We start from the raw sequence: 21,008 nt of genomic DNA on the forward strand, positions 1-21,008 counted from the left end.
ACCTTAACCTAAGTCTCTATTCCCTAACCTATATATATTCATAATTACTTTTATGCTTATTTTTAGTTATGTATTAACTATTTATTTTTTTAAAACATGAAATAACCGTTAAAAACCGGAACCAAACTGAAACCGAACTAAACTGTGATACATATGGTTTTTAAATAGTTTCATTTCTGATGAAACCGAAAAAAACGAACCGTAACCAAACCGAATTACATATTGTTTTTTTAAGGTTCCATTTTTATAAAACCGAAAAAACCGAACCGAAACCAAACCAAAAAACCATATTGAGTGATGTTAACAAATTTATGATGTGCTGTCCCACACGCCAATATAATTTATTTATTTTGGCTCATCAAGTCTATTGAATTCTACGTGTTTCAATATTTAAACACAGACAAAACTTATAGTATTTAATTACACATTCGCATGAACAGATAATATATACAAGGAGATTCTGATAAAGTAAGCAACACAATGAATTATCATTATTTCCACGTGAAACACATTAAACTATTTCTACTTCTCGTTAAACTATTCTAAATTAGAGGGTTGCGAAACTTGTTTAGTCATGAAACACAAAACTATAAAAAAAAAAAAAAGTCCAACCAATAAATAAATAAAATAACTCTTTGAATACACATTGATCATAGAGAAAATTGTTCCGAAACTCTGATTTTGTCAATTTTCGAGTATTAACTATTAATATTATATAATTTAAACATGCATAATTTGTTATAATATTGAATTCATGTTTTCATAAAAATAAATTCATCCACCTTAAAAAGAGAAAAAAAAAAAAAAAAAAAAAAAAAAAAAAAAAAAGCAAAATAACATGTCTAAAACCTCAGATAAAAACCTCATAAAATACCAATAAAATCATCGATATATAAATAAATCGTTTTGGAATTTGAAACCCTAGCTAGAAGAATGGAGTTCTATGTGGACTCCCTTTTCTCCTATGTCGTTTCTTCTTCACCGGTTCAACAGTCTCTTCCGAGTCATCAGTAATCTCTGAATTCTCCATCAGATCATCAAGTTGTGACCCAAGAATGCTCCTCAACTGTCAAATTTTACGATACACAATGTTAAACATAAAAACAAAAAGTATTATTTTACGATACACAATGTTAAAACATAAAAACAAAAAGTATTACGGACTTTAAAAAATATAAGTACCAAAACAAGACAAATAATAATATACCTTGCATTCCATTGAACAGAACAAAGCAGAAGAAGCAGCGTCAAGTTCCCATTTACAAACTTGGCATCTACGCGAAACATTGTTTCTAAAACGATGATTATCATTACCACGTCTCTGGTTTATATAAACGATCGGAAACCCGTTGATCGTATATGTATGTATATTAGATAAATCCATGTATCTTGACATCGTCTCTTTTTTAACTCCTGTCTGGTACGAACTTCTATAAGTCTGCATACAATGTCATCAAACACACAATAAATCATTGTTAGATTTTGTTTTTTTTACCAATGTGGGAACATATATAATAATAAAGCAAAAAATTTGAAATTATTATTGAAGAAATTGTTACTTGAATCAAAGTGTGGCTTTTGTGGTCGGTCTCTTTGTAGCAAGTATTGCAAAAAGGTGTGATCATACAATCGCAACAGAAGTAACATCGTTTTTGTTTGGGGTGTTGATTGCATGATTTATAGAAAACCTTCGCCTTCATCATCTCAATAAGCCATCGATGCTTTCTGATGCAGCTTAGAACTTCAACAGTTTCTTCCATACTTTCTACCATTATAGGACCGATATGTGTTTATGGAAGCAATTCAATTTTACTTGTGTAACTTGTTTTGTAATAATGATGTTCTTCCTCAATTTTTTTTACTTTTATAGAGCAATATAGAGTTTCCAAAATACTGATTAGGATCTATAACATATTATTTTCTTTTTCTCTTATCTTTTCCAAAACAGAACAGGAAAACGTGAGAGCTTCTCTTTAATCTGAAATTGGTGAAATTATTGGGGTGGAGAAAGTCTCGGCCCATTAAGGTTTTCAAAATACACTGGTATCTCAAACGTCGTCGTTCCCTTATAACTAATATACAATGCAATTGCAATGTAAATAATAGAACAAACACCATTTTGTTGTAAAGTTAATATAACTGGTAAATTTTATTTCATATTAACAGGACATGACTAGAGAGTTGTATGTAAAATGTACATGATCCATGTCCTATGATTATGATTCCTATCTATATAACTATGTTAATGTTAATAGTATAAAGAAGGCAAACTCCAAAAATTGAAAAGAGCTGAAGCAAGTAACAGAAACCAACACAAGAAAGCCAATGCGGCCGAGACTTGGTATTGGTTACAGAGGCTACCATGACAGGCTTGTCCACCCGCAGACGAAAGCAGTTCTGCTGCACTAGCTACAGAACAAGCCATACCCAAAGAGAGAAACGAGAGTACCTGTTAAAACAATGAAGAGGATCACACCATTAAGAAGAAGAAATCACATATCTGTCTTTCCGGGTTTAGGAAGATGTGAGGCAAACTCAGCTTACGAAATCACCGGCGACGACTATGGAAAGAAGTCTAAATTCTTGAGGAAGGAGTTTCACTAGGACAGAGTATGTATCGGTTAATGCAAGTAAGATGCTCCATGGAGTTACAACTGCCATCACAGTTGCCAAATAGCTATAAAACAAACGGATGAGACACAGATCAAAATCAGTCCTTGATTCGTTATATCTCAACATCTTTCACAAATCAATCAGAAACCATAACATCAAACCAAACCCTAAAAACCTAAACTTTGGATTCAATCAAAACCCTAAACTCATGTGTTTGATTCAAACTTCAAAATCTCAACAAATTAGGTATTAGTTAAACAAACCCATATCCATTTTTGATTTTGATGATCAAATTCATCAATTCGAACACATAATTCGATAGTTAACGAAGAAAATTACAGAACCCAGAACCCAGAAACCAAAATTTAACAAGAATTCGAGGGAGGATTGTTTACCAGAAGGTGTAGAAATCATATAAATCGTAATCGAAGCACATGAAGATCAACGAAGCAGCTGAGAAAATGGTTTGGCCGAAACGGAGAGCCAAGCTGGCGCTAGAGCCGAATGATCCCGGCACATTCTCCATCCGATTTCAAACCTACTTCTCTTCTCTTCATCATCATCCACAAGCAAACTCCTCAACTCATTTTCTCCGGAAGCAAAAAAAAAAAAAAAAAAAGAAAGAGAGAGGCAAAAAAGGTCATACCTGTAAACGCCAAATGGACTTTGTGTGTTTCCTCTTTATTCTTCTCTTTTTCTTTGTTCTGTTTTCTACAAAATAAAATTACTTTCATAAACTGTTTATTATATAATAGTAATACACTCTTATTTTTTAAAGTCTTCTTTGTATTAAATTATTTACTTTACCAAAAATAGTTTAATACTAATGACAATCTATTGCCAGTCAAAAAGACATTTTGCAAATTTAATAAATTGGTCAAGTTAATCAAATTATAATAAAGATGGAATTATGTATTTAGAAAGAAATATTTTATCATAAGATTTTTTGTGATTACTCTTAATAATACAAAAACGCAATTCTTATCAAGAAACAGATGGAAACAAAACTGCTGTTTTTAGTTGTTGATTCTCATTTATTTATATAACTAGGTTTTGAACCCACATATATATATTTTGATGAAAATGATATATGATTGATTACGGTAATAAAATATTATCTTATAAAAAAATTTAAATTAGTATTAAGGAAAAAAATGAAATTTCAGATACACAATTTTTAATATATAAAATCAGTTGTGTTATAAAATCAAATCTGATAAAAAAAATCATGAATTTAACTCGACGTCTAGGATAGGCGAATCAAACTGATGACCTCACATATCCTAAATCATTTATTTGATCACCAGAAAAACGAACCAATTTTATCATCATGAATTTAACTCGTTTTCATGCTTAATTGATCGCTACCGCCTATGTTTTAGTATTTTATTTAATATTGTCTTATTCTTCATATTTTTTCTTTTCATTTTCATTGTCAAATTTTATTCGTTATACTCTTTTTCTTCTTCTTCTTCGTCAACTTCTGCACATTCTTCAATTCAAAAACTTTTTTTTAGACTACCACACAACTTGTTAATCCATCAAACTCCAAGAACAAAATCATTTCTTTTCTCTTAAAAAAATAATAAAAATAAGGGTTGACAAAAAAATAAATAAAAAAATAAGATAAAAAAGAAAATTTTAATGAAAGAATATCAACTCATCTATAATCATACACAAAAATATGTTTTACAGATCATAAGAAATAAAAAGCATAAAGCGTAGATAAATAAGATGATTTCTGTTTTACATCAATATTTATAATATTTTAAACTTTTAAAAGGTTTCGAAATATAAAATTTGAGCCTTTTAAAAAGTTTCAATATTTATAATATTTTAAACTTTTAAAATTTAAAAAATTATAATATTTAAAAAAAAATTAAAGGCTAAGAACTTTTGAAAGTTTCAATATTTATAATATTTAAACTTTTAAAATTTTTAAATATTAGGATTTTTTTTTTTGAAACTGTTTAAAGTTTTAATTTGATCAAATAAAAACTGGATCAGACCGAATCAAAATTTCAAACTTGGACGCCTGATAAGTCAAGCTTTACTGCTCATTCATTATTGGAAGCATATTAATCTTATTTATACTGGTTCTGAACAATTGTCTAAAAAATTTTTAGCCGATGTGGGATATTATTTTTATTTCCATAAATTTAAAATTTTCCTTTTTCTAAAAAATTCTGGAAATTTATAAAATGTTAATGAATGACATGTCAAATCCTGGTATGTTGTTTAAAATAATTTTTAATATAGAAAATTCTGGAAATTTTAAAAAAGTTAATTAGTGAGATGTCTAATATCTATTGGTGGTTTAAAGTCCTAGGTGGACAGCTTAAGAAGCTTATAGCTCCTACTTTTATTTAGTATAGATCGGTAGTTTGGTACTTTGTGTAATGATGACTTTTTTTTTTGTGTGAGTGTATTCAAAGTTCAAACTATTAAATTTGAAATATTTTTTCATTTAAAAATACTTTCTTATTGTTCAAATTTTTTTAAAAAAATTGAATTCTTGTGTTGTGTGCCTAAATTGACACTCTATGGGCTGGTACCAATTAACAAACGTAGTCCGACCACATAATAATAAAAACTTTAGTCAACTTCTGTAATTATTATAACAAGAAAAAATGCAAAAACAAATACATTACACTAAAGTATACCATCATCACTCACATCCAACTCAATTTCACCTAAACTCTAATCGTATCATGTAAACATAAAAATAAGTCCTAATAAATTCCTATTTGCATGATAAATCACACAACTTGTAGTTGTAACTCAAAACTTCGCTGTCTCGTTGCAACTTCCAATTTCCATTTGTCACGGACACGGTTCATTAAACTCGCGTGTATGTAGTAATTAAGGAAATGATTTAACTAAAACTTGATTTCTCAGATTTATTTGCTGATACAGATTTTCTTTAAAATTCAGAAGAGTTTTCACAATTTTACAAGAGTTACAAATTATAAAAATTACTCAATTTGACCATACCAAACCCTTTTGGATCTCACATCTTTAGTTATCTTACCACCCAAGTTAGTACCAAAACTATTGTATCACGCAACATAATACTCCAAAATCTTTTTGAACTTAATTAACATAAATCTCACAAAATCACCTATGATTTTTTTCTCAGTATTTAAAACTTTATAAATAATTGAAATATCTTAAAGTTCACTGAACTATTTTCAAATCTAAAATTCATTAAGTTAATTAATAAATCTAATATTATTTTTTACTACAAACACAAAATAGACTTCTTTGTCTACCTTGCTTTCACGTAGTGGAAAATCCACCGATATGCTTATATTAGCATTCCAAAATCCGGCAAGTTGATTTTGGCCATGATAGGAACAATGTTCTCGAATGCGCCTTACTCACCAAAGCGCACCGCTCGTTTATCTGATTATCATATCATATATGAATCAATTTGATAACAAAGACACACTCCGACCTCATAATATTAATACAAATAAAACTTAAATCTTTTTTTTTTTCTCATAAGTGTTTGTCTTTTATTTAACATAAGTGTTGCAAAGGGTTACAATAGTGGAAAACTCCACTTACAGAACTTGGTAAGCTAATGAGCATATTACATCATTGGATTATCAAACGAAGACAGATAATCTTCTTTTCATCTACTCAAAAATAAACATCTTCATAATCATCTTCAAGTTCTCTTTCAGATTTTGAAACACAACCTCAACTGCTCTCATTGGGAATGATATGGGATACGGTCTAAGTTGCACGAAGAAAACAGATCAAACTAACCAAGAACTCATAGGTAGAGTAAATCTAGCAGAAAATTCCAACATAAAATAAGATACTAAAAGGGGTAAAACTGAATCTCTCACTTAACCCCCATTCCAGGAACCTTTACACTTAACGCGCGACCTAGTGGAGCCATGAGTGCAATCCAATTAACCTGAAAATTATGCTAAACATTCAACCACGAAGTTCCCAAGCTTGAAGGACAAGAAACAACTACGACCGTTTCTCAAACCCAAAAACCAACAAACATAGGCAGACGAAATCTATTTATATATATAAAGTTACCTTTTTCTATCTTCTGGTGCATCCACATCAGCATTTCTTCTTAAATATCCACATCAGCATTTCTTCTTAAATATTTGGGGTTTTTTGGAATGGACTTAGCCCAAAGTTTTGCAGAGATAATTCAGGCCCAGGTGTTTTGCTATCTTATTGTTTAAACCCATGAATATCTCTCCTCCGCGCTGTCGACGACGCTCCATCTCCACCGGTTGCTCTTCTCCTTTACTCACGATCCATGCCGTTTCACCATCTGATGCGAATTGAAGTCTTCCAGTCCTCTACACTTTCACTTATCCTTCCATGTCTTCCATCACAATTTTTTGGAGATTTCAATCGGCTCTCTGTTTAACTTTGGATTTTTGATTGGGGAGGGGGATTAATTTTTTTGTTTTGTTTCATGATTCTCCAGGCATGGGGAATGAGTAAGAGAATCTATGTGTTGTTGTTGAAATCAGCAGGTTGAATCAGAGTATTCCATTTTGCGAGTTTCATCAAAGTATCTACATTAATTCGCGGAAACCAATATCAACGATGAGCCGTACTATAGTGGTAGTGGACTTCTCAGACCTTCAAATCTTAGCAACTTCTTTGAATTCTCCTTTTCTTTTTAATTCCTCTGCAGTGTTTTCTCTGACATTGATTTTATGTGATTCTCTAGATCAGTTCTTGGCTGCCGCCATTGATGCCACTAAAAAAGCTGGACAGGTCTCTCTCTCTTAATCGATGTCCTTGGGTTTTGGTCGATCTTCTGCGTAATCATGATTTAATTTGGCTTATTTTGTTTAATTCTGCAGGTCATTCGTAAAGGGTTTTACGAGACCAAACATGTTGAACACAAAGGCCATGTTTATTTTGTATCTTTTCTCTCAAATAACTTAACTTCATTGCAAGATTGCTTCTTGATTTCATCTCAATCATACATAGTGAGAATGACTACTTCTAATCATTGAGTGTCAATTTTTTGTTTTAATTTCATCTTCTTTGGTTCATGAAATTGTTGTGTTTGGTGGATTTGGTGACAGAGACCGATAATGATTTGAAGATTTCGTCTTTAATCCTCTCAAGCAGCTTTTCCCAACCACAAGGTGATTATTCTTTCTCTGTTGAATTCCCCTTTTGTTGTTAGCTCCGCCTTATCATGAGAGTTTGGCTTTGGAATTAGCTTATTGGAGGAGAAACTATTGCTGCATTCGGTGTGACAGAACTAACTGATGAACAAACTTGGATTGTTTGTCCTCTTGATGGAACAACTAATTTCGTTCACCCGTAACATATATATTTAGATACGTTTTTGCCTAATTTCCATTTGAATGAATGTGTGTGTTTTGATAAATTGTTAGCTGACTTACTTTAGGCAATAGAGAATTTAATAAATGTCTACGTTTGTGAGGGTCCGGTCTTAGGTAGTTTTCAGCGACTACTTTTACAGTTCTTCGATGTGGCTAATTGAGAAAAGAATCTCATTAGTCAAATCGCCTTCGATAAAACAAGTGCAAAATTCATAAATATATTATGTATTATAACATAATTTTTTTACTATGTTCTATCATATTGAGTCTATCGTTTACATATAAACTTTTATAGACGTAATACATGTAGATGAGGTAATGGAAATCTTGGAAGAAAGAGACTCAAACAGTAGAGTATCTAGCAGCAAACGGTGAGATTCTGTATTTTCTACTACTAAACTACATGCAATACATATCACTAATTTCTTATTTGGTGAAATTTGTTAAATCATTTTTCTTCTTCTGTAATTTAAAGATCCAAATAGGTTTAGAATGACTGGAGACACCACATTTGCTCGACGACACCTCAGTTCTTGGACTGAAACATCGTTTCAACTTTAAATTGTAAGTTAGTACATATTCTCCATCTTTTCTAATCACTTTATTAGTGAGCATATGTCTCAAATACAAAGATTAGTAATTACTATCTCTTTTTCTTTTATTAGAAATGTTTCCTCAGTCAATTTTTCAACTCGGTGGCGAAAATTGATTAACCATAGAGTATAAGAGTTCATTTTCATCAAGTTATGATTGAGAACCATTTTTATAGCTTTATAACCATGGAGAATAAGAGTTCATTGTCAAAATGCAACTTCTTTTTCTTTCCCTTTGTTTGGTCTGATCAACTCTTTGCCATCTGTCTTTTCAGATGGTTTTTTTTTGCTCAAGCATTTGTCTCCAAGTTCTGGCCTCTTCTTCAGCACCAACAATGTGTTTCTGAGAAGAAGAGCAAAGATCTCGACTTTCAAACTTCGATCAAACGCGAAGATTATGACGATGATGATGATGGTCTTTTCAGAGAATATGTAGTGATGGTGATGAAGTGCTTAGGCCTTCTCGCTGATCCATGAAGCGAGGGGCTTCAAACGACACAGTTCAAGGAGCTTTGTAATCTGTTTGAAGAGAAAGTGCCAAGCTTGGAGAAAGTGAAGCAAGAAGACATCAAACAGAGATGGGTTTATCGATGCAATAAATTTGCCAAGAATTTTGACTGCCCTTGGCTTAAAGCAAGGATCTAACGGTAAGCGTTGCAGGAGAATGATCAGATCATTTGATGGAAGTAAAGACGAATCGATTTCTATTGATTTGTGAAATTCATGGGGAACAATCTATTAGTTTATTATCCCTTTTTTCTTCTTGTCGTGTCTGTTAATATTGTTGTCCCATAACCTTTTTAAAATTTCTGAACTGTCATCAAAAATTCACTAAAACTAATGAGAATGGAGATAATTGTCACAGACATGAATACTCTGCGAAAACATAGAGGCTAAGCCTAACAAATGCCGTCAAATTTGTTATATTCACACCTATAATCATAATTACGGTGTTTCACTCCGATAAACCAAACTCAAGTGAAACAAAAAAAAAATGATGTATAATCATAATTATATTTATAAAATACAGACAAAGAATTATGAGCTTATCACTTCACAGTTTCAGATATATACCAAAATGAGTGGCCAACTAATTTTTATGGAAAATACTAATATTATATAATTAAAATTTTATTACTTAAAAAGGTTTACTAATTGACCAAATATATGTTTTGCCGTTGTTTTTGAAGTAATTTAATTTATTTATTGAGTACATATAATTTCAGAAACCATAATTCAACTTTGATTAAAGTCCGGTCTATTTTCAGTATTAGGACAAGAAATCGTATATGCTAACTAAAACGGGTAATTCGAGTAATGAAAAAAGTATACTCTAACATTGAAAATTATTTTTTTTTCTCGCTTGAAAATTAATTTTAAAAACAAATTCGCATTTAATGGGAATTTGCGGATTATGTAGTTAGGAAAATAAATATTAATTTATATTTAAACACAACATTTTGGTATATTGTGGGAATCAAGAATCAAAGATTTTTCTCTTGACTAACAAACATTAATTAGATATTTTTCAACCATATATTTTGTTATAGATATGGATAGTTTCAACATTTAAATATAAAATATAAATAGTCCTAAAATAAATATTATAAGTTTTGCAATTTAAAGATTCATATTAAAAAAAAAGAAATATGACAATAACAAATTACTTTGTGACGTTTATTTTTAGAATTTTGTATGTCTTTGAAAATAATTTGAAAGTTTTTGAGAATTTCTTACCCAAAATGTTTTAATAAAATATTATCTATAAGGTAATTATTTCAAAGATAGTTATGGACCACAAATTTTTTGGCGGTGTGAAATGGACATGACGGGATAGGATGGGACTATATGACATGTAAAGAACTACTTTAAGATGGATATTTTGAGATTTTTTTAGAATTATGATCTACTAACTATATAAAAATTAAATATTCAAATGAAGATCCTATGTACCTACATTTTTAGCCAAACTTTTTTAAAAAATATTATCTAATGGGAAATTAGTTAAAAGAGTAAAGTTATGGACATAAAATATGTCTTCTGTTTCAAAATAGATATGTCTAGGTTATATACATGCAATAATCCAATTAAATCCAAATTGAAATATGATATTTGGTTTAACACCCTTAAACAAACTGAGAGAAATATTTTTATTAGTTTAGTATACACGTGAAAAAAAAATCACTAGCTGTGTTTGGTTATTATGAAGATAATATTTTAGTTCAATTTCATATCATTAAATTTCTTAAACTTTAACTAATTTGGGTAAGAATTGACTATGTTATAAATATGGAACTACTTTGAGATATGTATTTTGAGAATTTTAGATATTAGGGAGGTCACCAGACCCTCCTAACTTCTTATAGGTCTGTTGTTGGTTATATGGCAAGACGGTTTAGGTCAATATTGATAGAATTTTAAAATATAATTAATTTGGTGCTATAACAAAGATAATCATCATTTTATTATTTTATTAACACCATCTATTTTAAAATATTATACATATTTAAAATGATTAAATTATGATTATATAGTAAAAACAAATTGTTGTGCCATATACCACGGATTAAATACTATGCCAACTAATCGTCATTTCATATATAAACAACACAACTATCGATTGTCAAACAAATTATAATCTATTCCACAAAAAATTGAAGTATTTTTGAAAATATTTTGAAAGTTTTTGTGAATTATATTTTTTACTAACTAACTGTAAATTAAATATCTAAATGGAGAATTTAAAATACAAATTTTAAATATTAAAGAGGTCAACTGACATATCACACCTTAATCAAACTCTCGCAGTAAGTAGAGGCCAAATACTAGACAATGACAAAATAAAAATAATAAAAAATTAATTACAACTAACAATTACAACAAAACAATAATTTTAAATATACAATGTTAACTTTTTATCATAATTATTAAAAAAAACATTGAAAAAAACATTAAAAAAAACACAGAAAATGATCTTAAATTTTGAAAAATAAACAGCACACTAAATTTTATTTACTGTAAAACATATTTTTTAAACAAATATCCAACATATAATATAAGTACCTAAATCAAATACAAAAACAGACATAAAAATAAATTTACATAACCAAAAATTAATATACACAAAAAAATTTGATATACACTTTCATCCAACTCTCGAGCATAGCGCCGATCAAGTATTATTATAAGATGGGATAAGCTTCGACAATTAGAATCATCTTTATTGGGCCATGCCCAAAACAGAAGCCCAGTAGTCAAAGACTGCACGTGTAGTTAGGAGACGTTTCTTATTTGCACAGTGGACACGTGGACAAATTACCTTGGCTTCGTGTCTTGCTCGTGATGAAAGGAGTATCACCGGCCACCGCCGGAATTCCACCTCCTCATCTCAACCCCGCCGGGAAAACCAAGATGAATTGGTTCTGTCCATACTTCTGAAATTAATGATCACCAGTCCACAGATCTTAAACCCCTATGATTTTAGTTTTCGATACAACCAAATCGAAAATTCTCCACTCCTACGAACAAATCCCAATCTTCACTATCATCAGTTAAGCCAAAAGCCAGCCACACGACTCCATGGAAACGCGACGATGCTGGAGGAGAGCCGGACATTTCTGCTATGGAAGTCAGAGGATTCCGGACGGAAGCCAGCCAGCCTTGCTGAAGAAGCCGAGGACTGCCGGAAAAGAGCCAGCCAACAGTGGTGATGAAACCACCGATGCCGGAAAAGAGCCAGCCAAAGAGGATTAAACCACCGATGCCAGAAAAGAAACCAGCCACCGTTGTTGTGGTAACCGACTGTGCTGGGCATATGCCAGCCAACGCCGTCACAAGTGACAGACGATGCTGGACGATGAACCAGCCAACACTTGCTAAGAAAGCCACTTTGTATTTATAATAAGAAATAACGTCTATAACGAAAATAATTCGACACATTTTCAAGTCCTACACTACAAATTCCAATTTTCATGATACACCATAACTTGTAATACGTTTAGTCATTGTTACGGTTCATTTAAGTAGCATGTAACTTAAACGAAATTGATTTAACTAAAACTTTCACTGATCAATATATATTTATTTATCGACCATTAGTAATTTATACTGAAAAATAAAATGTTTCAATATAATTATACAAGATTACAAATTATAAAAATCACTCAATCTGACCGTACCAAACCCCCTGGATCTTCACATCTTTAGGTACCTTAGCACCCAAGTCAGTATCCGACGGCTGAAGACTCTCGAACACTCCAATCACTTCACCTGTCTCGGGTTTGCTCTTCGTGATCTTCAATGTGATATCTCCAACAGACGCTGCTGTGTTCTTGACGTTTTCCTTCGACAGCTCTTCCTCGTCTCCTCTTCCTCCCGCAGGCAAAGCCACTGCATTATCGTACCCAGTGGATCCACCACGACCTTTTGGGTCCAAGAAAGACGAGCCACGGTACGATGGAACTAAGAACTTTCCACTGAAGTTTTCGGGTTTCCCTGAAGCCTCGAGCTGCTTAACCGTGAAGAGGAACGGCACTCTTTCTCCTCCTGGAAGCTGAACTGTGACAGCTGCGTAATCGATCCCATCTTCTTCCTTGAACTTCACGCTTCCGTCTGAACCAACCTGGTAAAATGACAACAAAATCAAATTGACATTGTTAACTTCTTGCAGTAGAGCAAGCACTATAAACTAGCTATGGTAGGATTAAGTGATTACTGAAGACTAACCTCGAAGGGTCCTTCGATCTCATCAAGCGTGTAAGTGAGACGGGTCATGAGCTTGGTGTTTTGGAAATCCGGCGGCGCGTTCTTGCTGACGCTCTCTGCCTTGACGGTGAAGGAAGTGGGCTCAAAACAGAACTTCTTGCCTGTGTACTTACCAGGTTTGAACGAGAACGTCTCAGAGCCACCGTCGATAGTAGGACACTGGTTCGCCGTACCAGTTCCCTTAACCTCCATGTATGTCTTGCTCTGTATCTCGTCGTATGTTAGCCTCCTTGGTGCTCCCTCCGCACTTGCCCCCTTCATTTACCACAACATAGTTTTAAAAATACTAAACCTTATAAGTAAACATGCAATTTAATCTACATATATGACTGTCACATAACAAAACCACTAAATTCAAATCGATTTTGACATCCAGTAAAGTTGCAATCTTCATTATTTGATTATAAGTTATGATATACATAGGTAAGAACTAATACAAGTTACTTAAGCTATAAGCCCTAGCCAAGACAAATTCTTAAGTTTAAGTTTGTGAGATTTAATGAGTATATGAAGTTATACCGAGACAACAAGAGCAGAAGTGGCGAGAGCGAAACAAGCGATCTTTGCGGATTCGGAGCATTTTCCAGCGAACTCTTTGAGGTCAGAGTGGAGAGAACAAGTGAGCCTAGGAGATGAAGACTCCAGACCAAAGGACTTGCCTACGGTTTGGTTTGATCGGAAATGAACATTACGTGAAGGAGAAGAAGAAGCGGCGATCTTAGCCGGTTGAAGAAAAGTTGCGGCGGCATGGAGAGAAGTTGCCATGGCGACAAGACAAGACTCAGATGTTTGTGTTTTGGTTGAGTTGATAATGCGAAGTTGAGTAGTAGTAGTAAGTAATAATCAGAGGAGAGATTTTGTTTCGCTAAGATAAGGTCAGGATAAGTTTTTGAAAATTTTCCATTGGATTTGTTTTGAGAGGTATGGTTGATTGGTAGCCACGTGTTTGAAGCTGATGTGGAAATTTAGATACTGTACCAATCTAAATTTGTTGACGTGGATATTACAAAACAAAAAAACTTTGGAAAATTAATCAATTTCCCTGGAATATATAAGATCTTCTTGCTGCGATTTGGTTATTGCAACGATTCAAAACCGGTCTGGAATAAACCAAACTATTCGGTTCTCGACATATGGTCTGACTTGCAGATTGAAAAGCTATGAAAATCATTCTCATTGATACGAGTTACGATCGTTCACATTTGATATTGAAACGCAATTCAGGTTTCTTGTAGCCGGGCTACCAATACTAGCAAATTAGTTGCCCTTAATTCCCAACTAACAACATAATTTTAATTATTAAATTAAAAGAAAAACATTCCCTAATTTTGTTTTATGGGCGAGATAAGAAATATTATATGTAAGAACAAATACGAAATCAATCAAAAGCTTTATTTGATTATTCTCAAAAACATACAAGAATCAAATTTTACAAGTGACAACTCTCAGAAGTTGCCCATCCACTTTAATAAATCCTCCGTCAGCCTTTTTCTTGTACCACAGCTTGGCATTGAAATTACACAACAAGAGCAATGCTTCTCTAACGAAAACTTCATCGTCTGAATCTTGTGCAACCATGTCAAATAGCCAGAATCAGAATAGATACAGTTAAGATTGTATTATTCATTAAAATCAATTCTACAAAAGTTAATATTACATGGTGATGATACCTAACAAATACAAATGATCTGATAGATATTCAGTTCAATACGATGTAATGATCAAGCAATTTGATTAATATGCAATTCAACACAGTCAAATAAATAAGAATATGCAACAAAACCATATCAAATTGGTTATAAAACGTATCAATAAATTGTATGAATAAAGTAACATAAGAAATAAGGGCATTCAGAATGAGTAGGAGGTATATATTCATCATTAAAATCAGATGACAATAAAACAATCCTCATCATGCCTTTTACTTTTTCGATATACAAAAAAAAAAATCAAAAAATCAAAAACAACTTTGAAAACATTAAGCAGAAGAAAAAAATAAGGGATTCCTCTCAGACAAATGCCTCGTTTGTCCCCATGATTTAATGAATGGATTTCATCGGACTCGTCATCTATGTTTCTTCATCACTGAGAAACCCCTTCTTTTTTTATAACTTAAATTCGTATATCTAAGATCGTTATCAAAAAACAAAATCCTAGACTAATGCTATGAGATCGAAGACAACACTCAATAATAAAACAAACATTGTAAAGAAAAGAAAAGATTTATAAAGAGGAAGCGATTCTAGTTTGTGATGAACTCGGAGAAGGTAGATGACTTTATGATTTATAAACGGCGGAGAGAGGACTCTATTTATAAGGAACCGAACTAGGGTTAGGGTTTTAGGACGTTCCCCCTTACTTATAAACGACATGAAGTTTAGTTATTTAATTTTAAACAGCGTGTAGTTCTCTTACTTATAAGAATTTGAAACGACACTCATTGCTGCACGTGAATACCTCAAACGGAAACTCACGAGTAAATATTTTTTTTACAATAGAGCGCTAATTTAACTTTACAAACTACTAGTAATTTATTCAAACTATTTTTTTTTATGTTTGTTTTATCGAATGAATCCGATCACAAATATTTGCTTAACCCGTGAGATTACTTGATATGATATCAGCTGCGTGCACTTAGATAGTTGATAGTCATACGATACAAAATAAATTATGATGTGCAAAAAGTTTGGTTGACAGCTTAACCACCATGATACCCGTGAACAATTTTAGATTCAGTTCGGTTTGGTTAAAAAAAGTGACACTGTGGTGGGTTTGATTGATTGATTTATTACACAAAGAAGCAGCCTAAGTTCTAATTTATAAAACAGAGTGTAATCGTCATCTACTCTCTTTTTTGCAATACCAAAACGACAAACATTCCACGACTGCATATACGAAACAGAATCCATAAACCAAGTTTTTTACACAGGAATATATATTTTGAAATCTTTTTTTTTTTTCTTACACTAGGGTAGCTAGACAAACAAATAGTAGAAGAAAAATGAGATTCTTTATGCATATGGAACATTGGTTGAGCTTGAAGGCAAGTATTTGGGGTATGCAACATAATCAGAAGAAAGGAACACCAGAGAGATTCTTATCCTGCTCGACGATGTAACACGCAGTTTATTGGAGGCAGACGAGAGCAAAAAACAGCTTTGCAGAATGGGAAGTAAAATGCGAGATTATGTGACACGGACGATTAGAGCCCAAACGGGGTAGACCAAAAGAAGGATGATCCCTAAAGTGTTCGACACTCCACGGGGCTGTGTGAACGAATTCCTAAACCCACCTGATGCTCGGATATGTTCTTGAAGAAGGTAACATCCGATGAAAAGGTTGATGACAGTACCAATCCAAGTTCCACGTATATGGTGAACAAGGAAGTGTGGAGAAACTACTAGCAGAAGGATCAAAGAACCCGGCATCTCAAGCCAATCTGCCAATTTCAACAACCACATCAAAGTGTGAGACTTGAGATTTGTTTCAGCAATTAAGAAGGCACAACAACAAGACATCTATGAAGAATTAATCACCTGGGAAATGCTTAGGGAAGAAAAGTCTGAGTACAACTGCAACGAAAGCAATCCATTTGCCAACATCTCCACTGATAATAACATCAAAATGAAAACTTTCGATTCAACCAATTCAATTTTTATAGATTATTTTGTGCTCAACCTGCAATTGTTTGTTGTTTGTTTACCTGAGAAAGTTAAAAATGACACTAGGAAGGCTAAGGAAGATGTATGGTATTAAGAGTGATGTAAGCATCTTCGTTTTCCAATTGGTACGATCCAATATCAACAAGTATCTGCATCAAAAAATCACATAAACAAAAACTTTAAAGAAATATGGAATAACCAAAAAAGTTACTGTAAATTGCAGCAGAAGCAAGACAAAAATAAGCCCTTTTCAAGTCTGTGGTCTCACAGTTTGAACCAATAAGGGAAACAAGAAACACTAGGATTACAGCAAGTGTCCATAAGTTAACAGAAATTGAGCCACTTTAATCACTTTTTTAACTGTGGTAACATTTAGATTACTGCAAACTACGATCAATTTCATAGTTTGAAGAACCAATCAGAGACACTAGAAACAGTGGTATTACTGCAAATGTCCACAAATTAACAGAGAAATTAAGCCAAAGTTAGTCATTTTTGAATTGAGCGAACAGTAAGATTGAATTTTTCAATAACAGAGTAACAAATCAGGTTGAATGATCATCAATCAGAGGTTCACTTGCATAATCATTAACCACTGATCTCGAATTGACACCGAAAAAAAAATCAGCTTTTTATCGATTTCAACATGTAAACAAGTCACAAAATTAACAAAGTCATCGATTTGTCGAAGAACCCCCATGAAAAAAAAAAAAACAGAGATGAATGACGAATTGAGGAAAAAGAATGAAAACTTTACATGGCAGAGAAGGAAGCGGTGAATTTGAGAAAAGAAACACCGAAGGCTAATCCACCACCGAGCTCATAAACATCGGTAAACAGTTTCTTCGCTGCGATCTTGAGTTCCTCTACGTCGGAATTGACCAGTGACAACGTATCCACGTCGTCGGTCTTCATCGCTAGGTAATCCACACGCCCCATTAATTTTGTTCTTCTTCTTCTTTCCTCACTCAACCCAAATCAAATCGATCTTCGTCGTTTGAAATAACAATCAAGTATCTCTCAGATCGTCTTCTGCTCTTTTTCTTTCTTTGTCCCAATTTGTTTTTTTAGTTCTTTTGGTTCTATTCAATCGTTCCTGGTTTGTCGCCGCAAACCGATATGAGTCATGACGTGTAATTTCCTGATTGAATAATAAAGTTATTAGGGGAAGAGAATATTAAACCGCCATGTGTCAGTTTTATCCGGTTTGACCCCTAGTCCCTATTCCTTTTTGATTTTGCGCGTTTTTTTAGCATCTTAAGAAATTGTTTATTTTTTTGTTAATTAAATAAAAATCAACTAATAATAATAAGAAGGTATATGCCGGTTTTATAAAATGAATAAATGTCTTATCGTTTTTGTATCATCCTTTTACAATCTAATAAAATCTTAGGTGTTACAAAAAAAAAGAATAAATGTCTATCGTATTATTTTATTTTGTTTTAGTCGCGCCATATATATGATGAACATCGTTCATATGTAAAATATCAAAACACTACTCTAGTTTAGGTTGAAACACTTAAAATATCATACAAATACACAACTTGCAAGACGTTTTACTTCCTGAAAATCAAACACATACATGATACATATATATATATATTTAGTGTAAAAGAGTGTACTTTAATAGTTTCATTTAATCATCTTTTTAAGGATAGGTTTTGCAAAAAATTATACAATTTACGTGCGTACTAGCTTAAAGAATAAAGAACGTCATGATCTTCGATCAACCATCGTTGCCTCATGCGAATCACAGACCTGTGTCGTAAATTTACATCCCAATTTCTTCCCGATTGACCATTTCCTCTCCCTATCGTTCTTCTCCTCCGACGAATCTTCCTTGTCCATCTTAGCGATGATTACTTTCTTCAAGAACGAGTACTCTCTTTCTAGCTGGTTCACTCGTGTCCTCATCGTATCCATATCCAAACGAAGCATCTCATTCTCCTTAACCGTCTTCTTCCATCTCCCAAACTCCACCACCCCTCCTTCTTCTTCCTCCGTCATTAATAACGTTCCGGTGATTACTTGTCGGAGCTGTAACTGCTCTAGAAACAAGACTTGTACGACGGCTCGTAGTGGCAAACGCTCGTTTTGTGCCGCGTGTGTGCATCCTTCAACAGTTAGTTTCCGGCAGTCCATTACACTACAAATCTTCTCCTTCTCTGCCTCTGATATACACGGATGCGTCTAATAATGAAAACACAAAAACATTAACATAAACATCAGGTGCTGTGGTGTAGTGGTTATCACGTTTGCCTTACACGCAAAAGGTCTCCAGTTCGATCCTGGGCAGCACCAATACTTTCAATAAATTAAACTTTTAAAAAACAATCACCTTGAAGTATATATCAACGGCTCTGTAAAGTCCATCATCGTAAACCCGTGCTTTAACCGGAACCAAAACCGCCAGATTATAAAACTTCTCCGGTTTAAGATTACCGTCCGATGCAATCTCACCAAGAACTCCGTCCATCAGTTTACCAACCACCTTCAACGACGACGACGAGGCCACGGCGTCGTTTTCGAGATAACGACGTAGGAGCCTCTCCACAAGATCAATGTCGTATAACGTGTCGTTGAGATACGAGTAACTCGGGATGAGCAAATCATCAAGCGTAGCTTTTTCAAGATTTGTTCCGATCTTTTTCTCCAGCAAGTCTCTGCAATTCTCGGAGGTGTTGAGGATGATCGCAGATCGTAATATTCCGAAGAGAGATCTCGTCGTTGCTTTGGAGGAGTTGTTTAACGGAAGAAGATCTGAGATTATAGTCTCTAACAATTCTCTTTGTTCATTCTCGGAAGCTATGGTGGTGGTGGCAGAGGTGGAGGAAGAAGAAGATGAACGGGAGATTCCGGGAATATGTTTTTTGACGTAAGAAATTAAAGATTTCTCTATGATCTCATGACTCAGATCTCTCGATCTCAGAGCTAAGATCACTCGTCTGAAGATCGGAAAACTCAATTCTGTCAAATCTTGAAAACAAAGCTCTGTTTTCGATTCTTTGCTCTGTTTCTTCTGATCTACGGCGAAGATACCTCCGTTGTTTATAGGCCGACCGAGCAAAAACGACGACGGATCGGTTGAGGAAGCTTTGAAGACGATGGAGTCTATACACTGTTCCGTTACACCGAGTGATTCGGCTAGAGACGAGACTGATTCGCAAGCTTTCAGCGCTTTGATGGATTCTCGTATGTTAGTGAAAACGAACTGTGAGAGAAACATCTCTGTTTTCGAAATTAGATTCTCCGGTGAGTACTCTTCCGTCATTTCGAGATACTCGGCGGCGCAACGTAGTGGAACCGCCGTGGAAACAGAGATGTCGACGTTGAAGCCGTAGCTTATCTTTACCACCGTTTCGAAAATCTCTGAACCTCCCGGAAAATTCTCGAGCTTTATGTGAGGATCAACTTCACTCTGTTCTGTACTCTGTTCTTGCTCTGTTATTAGCTGGTGAAGTTTTCTGCTTTTTGAGATCAGAGGAAACTGAAGAAAAAAAAACAATATCAGTTTTGGTATTATGTTAACTTTGAATAAGGAAGAGACAAAGATGAATCTTGTGAGACCTTATGAAGATGAAATGTTATATCATCAACTTCGATTTCGATGTCACTTGGTAAGCCTGTGGTGCAAAAGAACCTGTACCAAGAGAACGGTGTTATCAGTGTTTGATACATTGTTTGACTACTATTGAAATATGAGTGTTTTGTTGTTCTTCTTCTTTACCATGCTTGCTTCTTGGAGTTTGCCATTAGAGAAACTCACAGAAGAATGAAGAAAGCAAAATCTCTCGATGGAAGTGGAAGCAATTGTGGAAAGATTAATATTCGGGTTTTGAGTAAAGTGAATCGAGTTTTTGTGTTTTGTTTGTGTGATCATTCTTTTAAGCTTAGTAATAAATATTTCTGTCTTTTGCTTTTTATAAAAGGAATTGATTGTTTAATATTTTGGATGCAGAACAGCCAGAATCTCAAGAAATTGGGCATTGAAAAGAGGCAAAGCCGCACTCATATCTTAATCTTAATACTAA

At 33.5% G+C, this 21,008-nt stretch overlaps 5 protein-coding genes, 3 non-coding genes and 1 pseudogene across 9 annotated transcripts; 2 read left to right on the plus strand and 7 right to left on the minus strand.

Moving 5' to 3' along the window:
* Positions 1-925: 925 nt before the first annotated feature.
* Positions 926-1,772, minus strand: LOC104791305 (uncharacterized protein At3g50808-like). Its single transcript, XM_010517154.2, has 3 exons — positions 1,560-1,772; positions 1,208-1,438; positions 926-1,066 (listed from the first exon to the last, which is right to left on the minus strand). Exons 1-3 carry the CDS (start codon positions 1,770-1,772, stop codon positions 926-928), a joined length of 585 nt encoding a protein of 194 aa, XP_010515456.2.
* A 345-nt stretch (positions 1,773-2,117) lies between these two features.
* On the minus strand, positions 2,118-3,374 carry LOC104791306 (CASP-like protein ARALYDRAFT_485429). Of its 2 annotated transcripts, XM_087453993.1 has the most exons (4): positions 3,260-3,374; positions 3,009-3,164; positions 2,545-2,677; positions 2,118-2,449 (listed from the first exon to the last, which is right to left on the minus strand). In XM_087453993.1, the coding sequence occupies exons 2-4, from the start codon at positions 3,137-3,139 to the stop codon at positions 2,249-2,251; spliced, it is 465 nt and encodes a 154-aa protein (XP_087310119.1). In that variant the 5' UTR covers positions 3,140-3,164; positions 3,260-3,374; the 3' UTR covers positions 2,118-2,248. The 2 variants fall into 2 exon arrangements, with proteins under 2 accessions (XP_087310119.1, XP_087310118.1); XM_087453992.1 differs by lacking the exon at positions 3,260-3,374 and having other exon boundaries at positions 3,009-3,257.
* A 5,258-nt stretch (positions 3,375-8,632) lies between these two features.
* On the plus strand, positions 8,633-9,415 carry LOC104791307 (putative calcium-binding protein CML46 pseudogene; annotated as a pseudogene).
* Positions 9,416-12,617: 3,202 nt separating this feature from the next.
* Positions 12,618-14,240, minus strand: LOC104791308 (oxygen-evolving enhancer protein 1-2, chloroplastic). The gene is made up of 3 exons (XM_010517156.2): positions 13,835-14,240; positions 13,277-13,570; positions 12,618-13,172 (listed from the first exon to the last, which is right to left on the minus strand). Exons 1-3 carry the CDS (start codon positions 14,078-14,080, stop codon positions 12,711-12,713), a joined length of 1,002 nt encoding a protein of 333 aa, XP_010515458.2. The 5' UTR covers positions 14,081-14,240; the 3' UTR covers positions 12,618-12,710.
* A 926-nt stretch (positions 14,241-15,166) lies between these two features.
* On the minus strand, positions 15,167-15,236 carry LOC147942715 (small nucleolar RNA Z105). Its single transcript, XR_015560648.1, has one exon. It is a non-coding gene; the product is annotated as a small nucleolar RNA Z105 (small nucleolar RNA).
* Positions 15,237-15,319: 83 nt separating this feature from the next.
* Positions 15,320-15,406, minus strand: LOC147942716 (small nucleolar RNA SNOR75). Its single transcript, XR_015560635.1, has one exon. It is a non-coding gene; the product is annotated as a small nucleolar RNA SNOR75 (small nucleolar RNA).
* Positions 15,407-16,183: 777 nt separating this feature from the next.
* On the minus strand, positions 16,184-18,198 carry LOC104791309 (cold-regulated 413 plasma membrane protein 2). Its single transcript, XM_010517157.3, has 4 exons — positions 17,735-18,198; positions 17,019-17,126; positions 16,852-16,922; positions 16,184-16,754 (listed from the first exon to the last, which is right to left on the minus strand). The coding sequence occupies exons 1-4, from the start codon at positions 17,914-17,916 to the stop codon at positions 16,501-16,503; spliced, it is 615 nt and encodes a 204-aa protein (XP_010515459.1). The 5' UTR covers positions 17,917-18,198; the 3' UTR covers positions 16,184-16,500.
* A 315-nt stretch (positions 18,199-18,513) lies between these two features.
* LOC104791310 (BTB/POZ domain-containing protein At3g50840-like) lies at positions 18,514-20,965 on the minus strand. Its single transcript, XM_010517158.3, has 4 exons — positions 20,705-20,965; positions 20,545-20,617; positions 19,316-20,464; positions 18,514-19,167 (listed from the first exon to the last, which is right to left on the minus strand). The coding sequence occupies exons 1-4, from the start codon at positions 20,728-20,730 to the stop codon at positions 18,691-18,693; spliced, it is 1,725 nt and encodes a 574-aa protein (XP_010515460.1). The 5' UTR covers positions 20,731-20,965; the 3' UTR covers positions 18,514-18,690.
* Positions 19,206-19,278, plus strand: TRNAV-UAC (transfer RNA valine (anticodon UAC)). The gene has a single exon. It is a non-coding gene; the product is annotated as a tRNA-Val (tRNA).
* Positions 20,966-21,008: the final 43 nt, after the last annotated feature.

Source organism: Camelina sativa, chromosome 6 (genome assembly GCF_030686135.1).
Source record: "Camelina sativa cultivar CO46 ecotype springtype chromosome 6, ASM3068613v1".
Classification (NCBI taxonomy): Eukaryota; Viridiplantae; Streptophyta; class Magnoliopsida; order Brassicales; family Brassicaceae; genus Camelina; species Camelina sativa.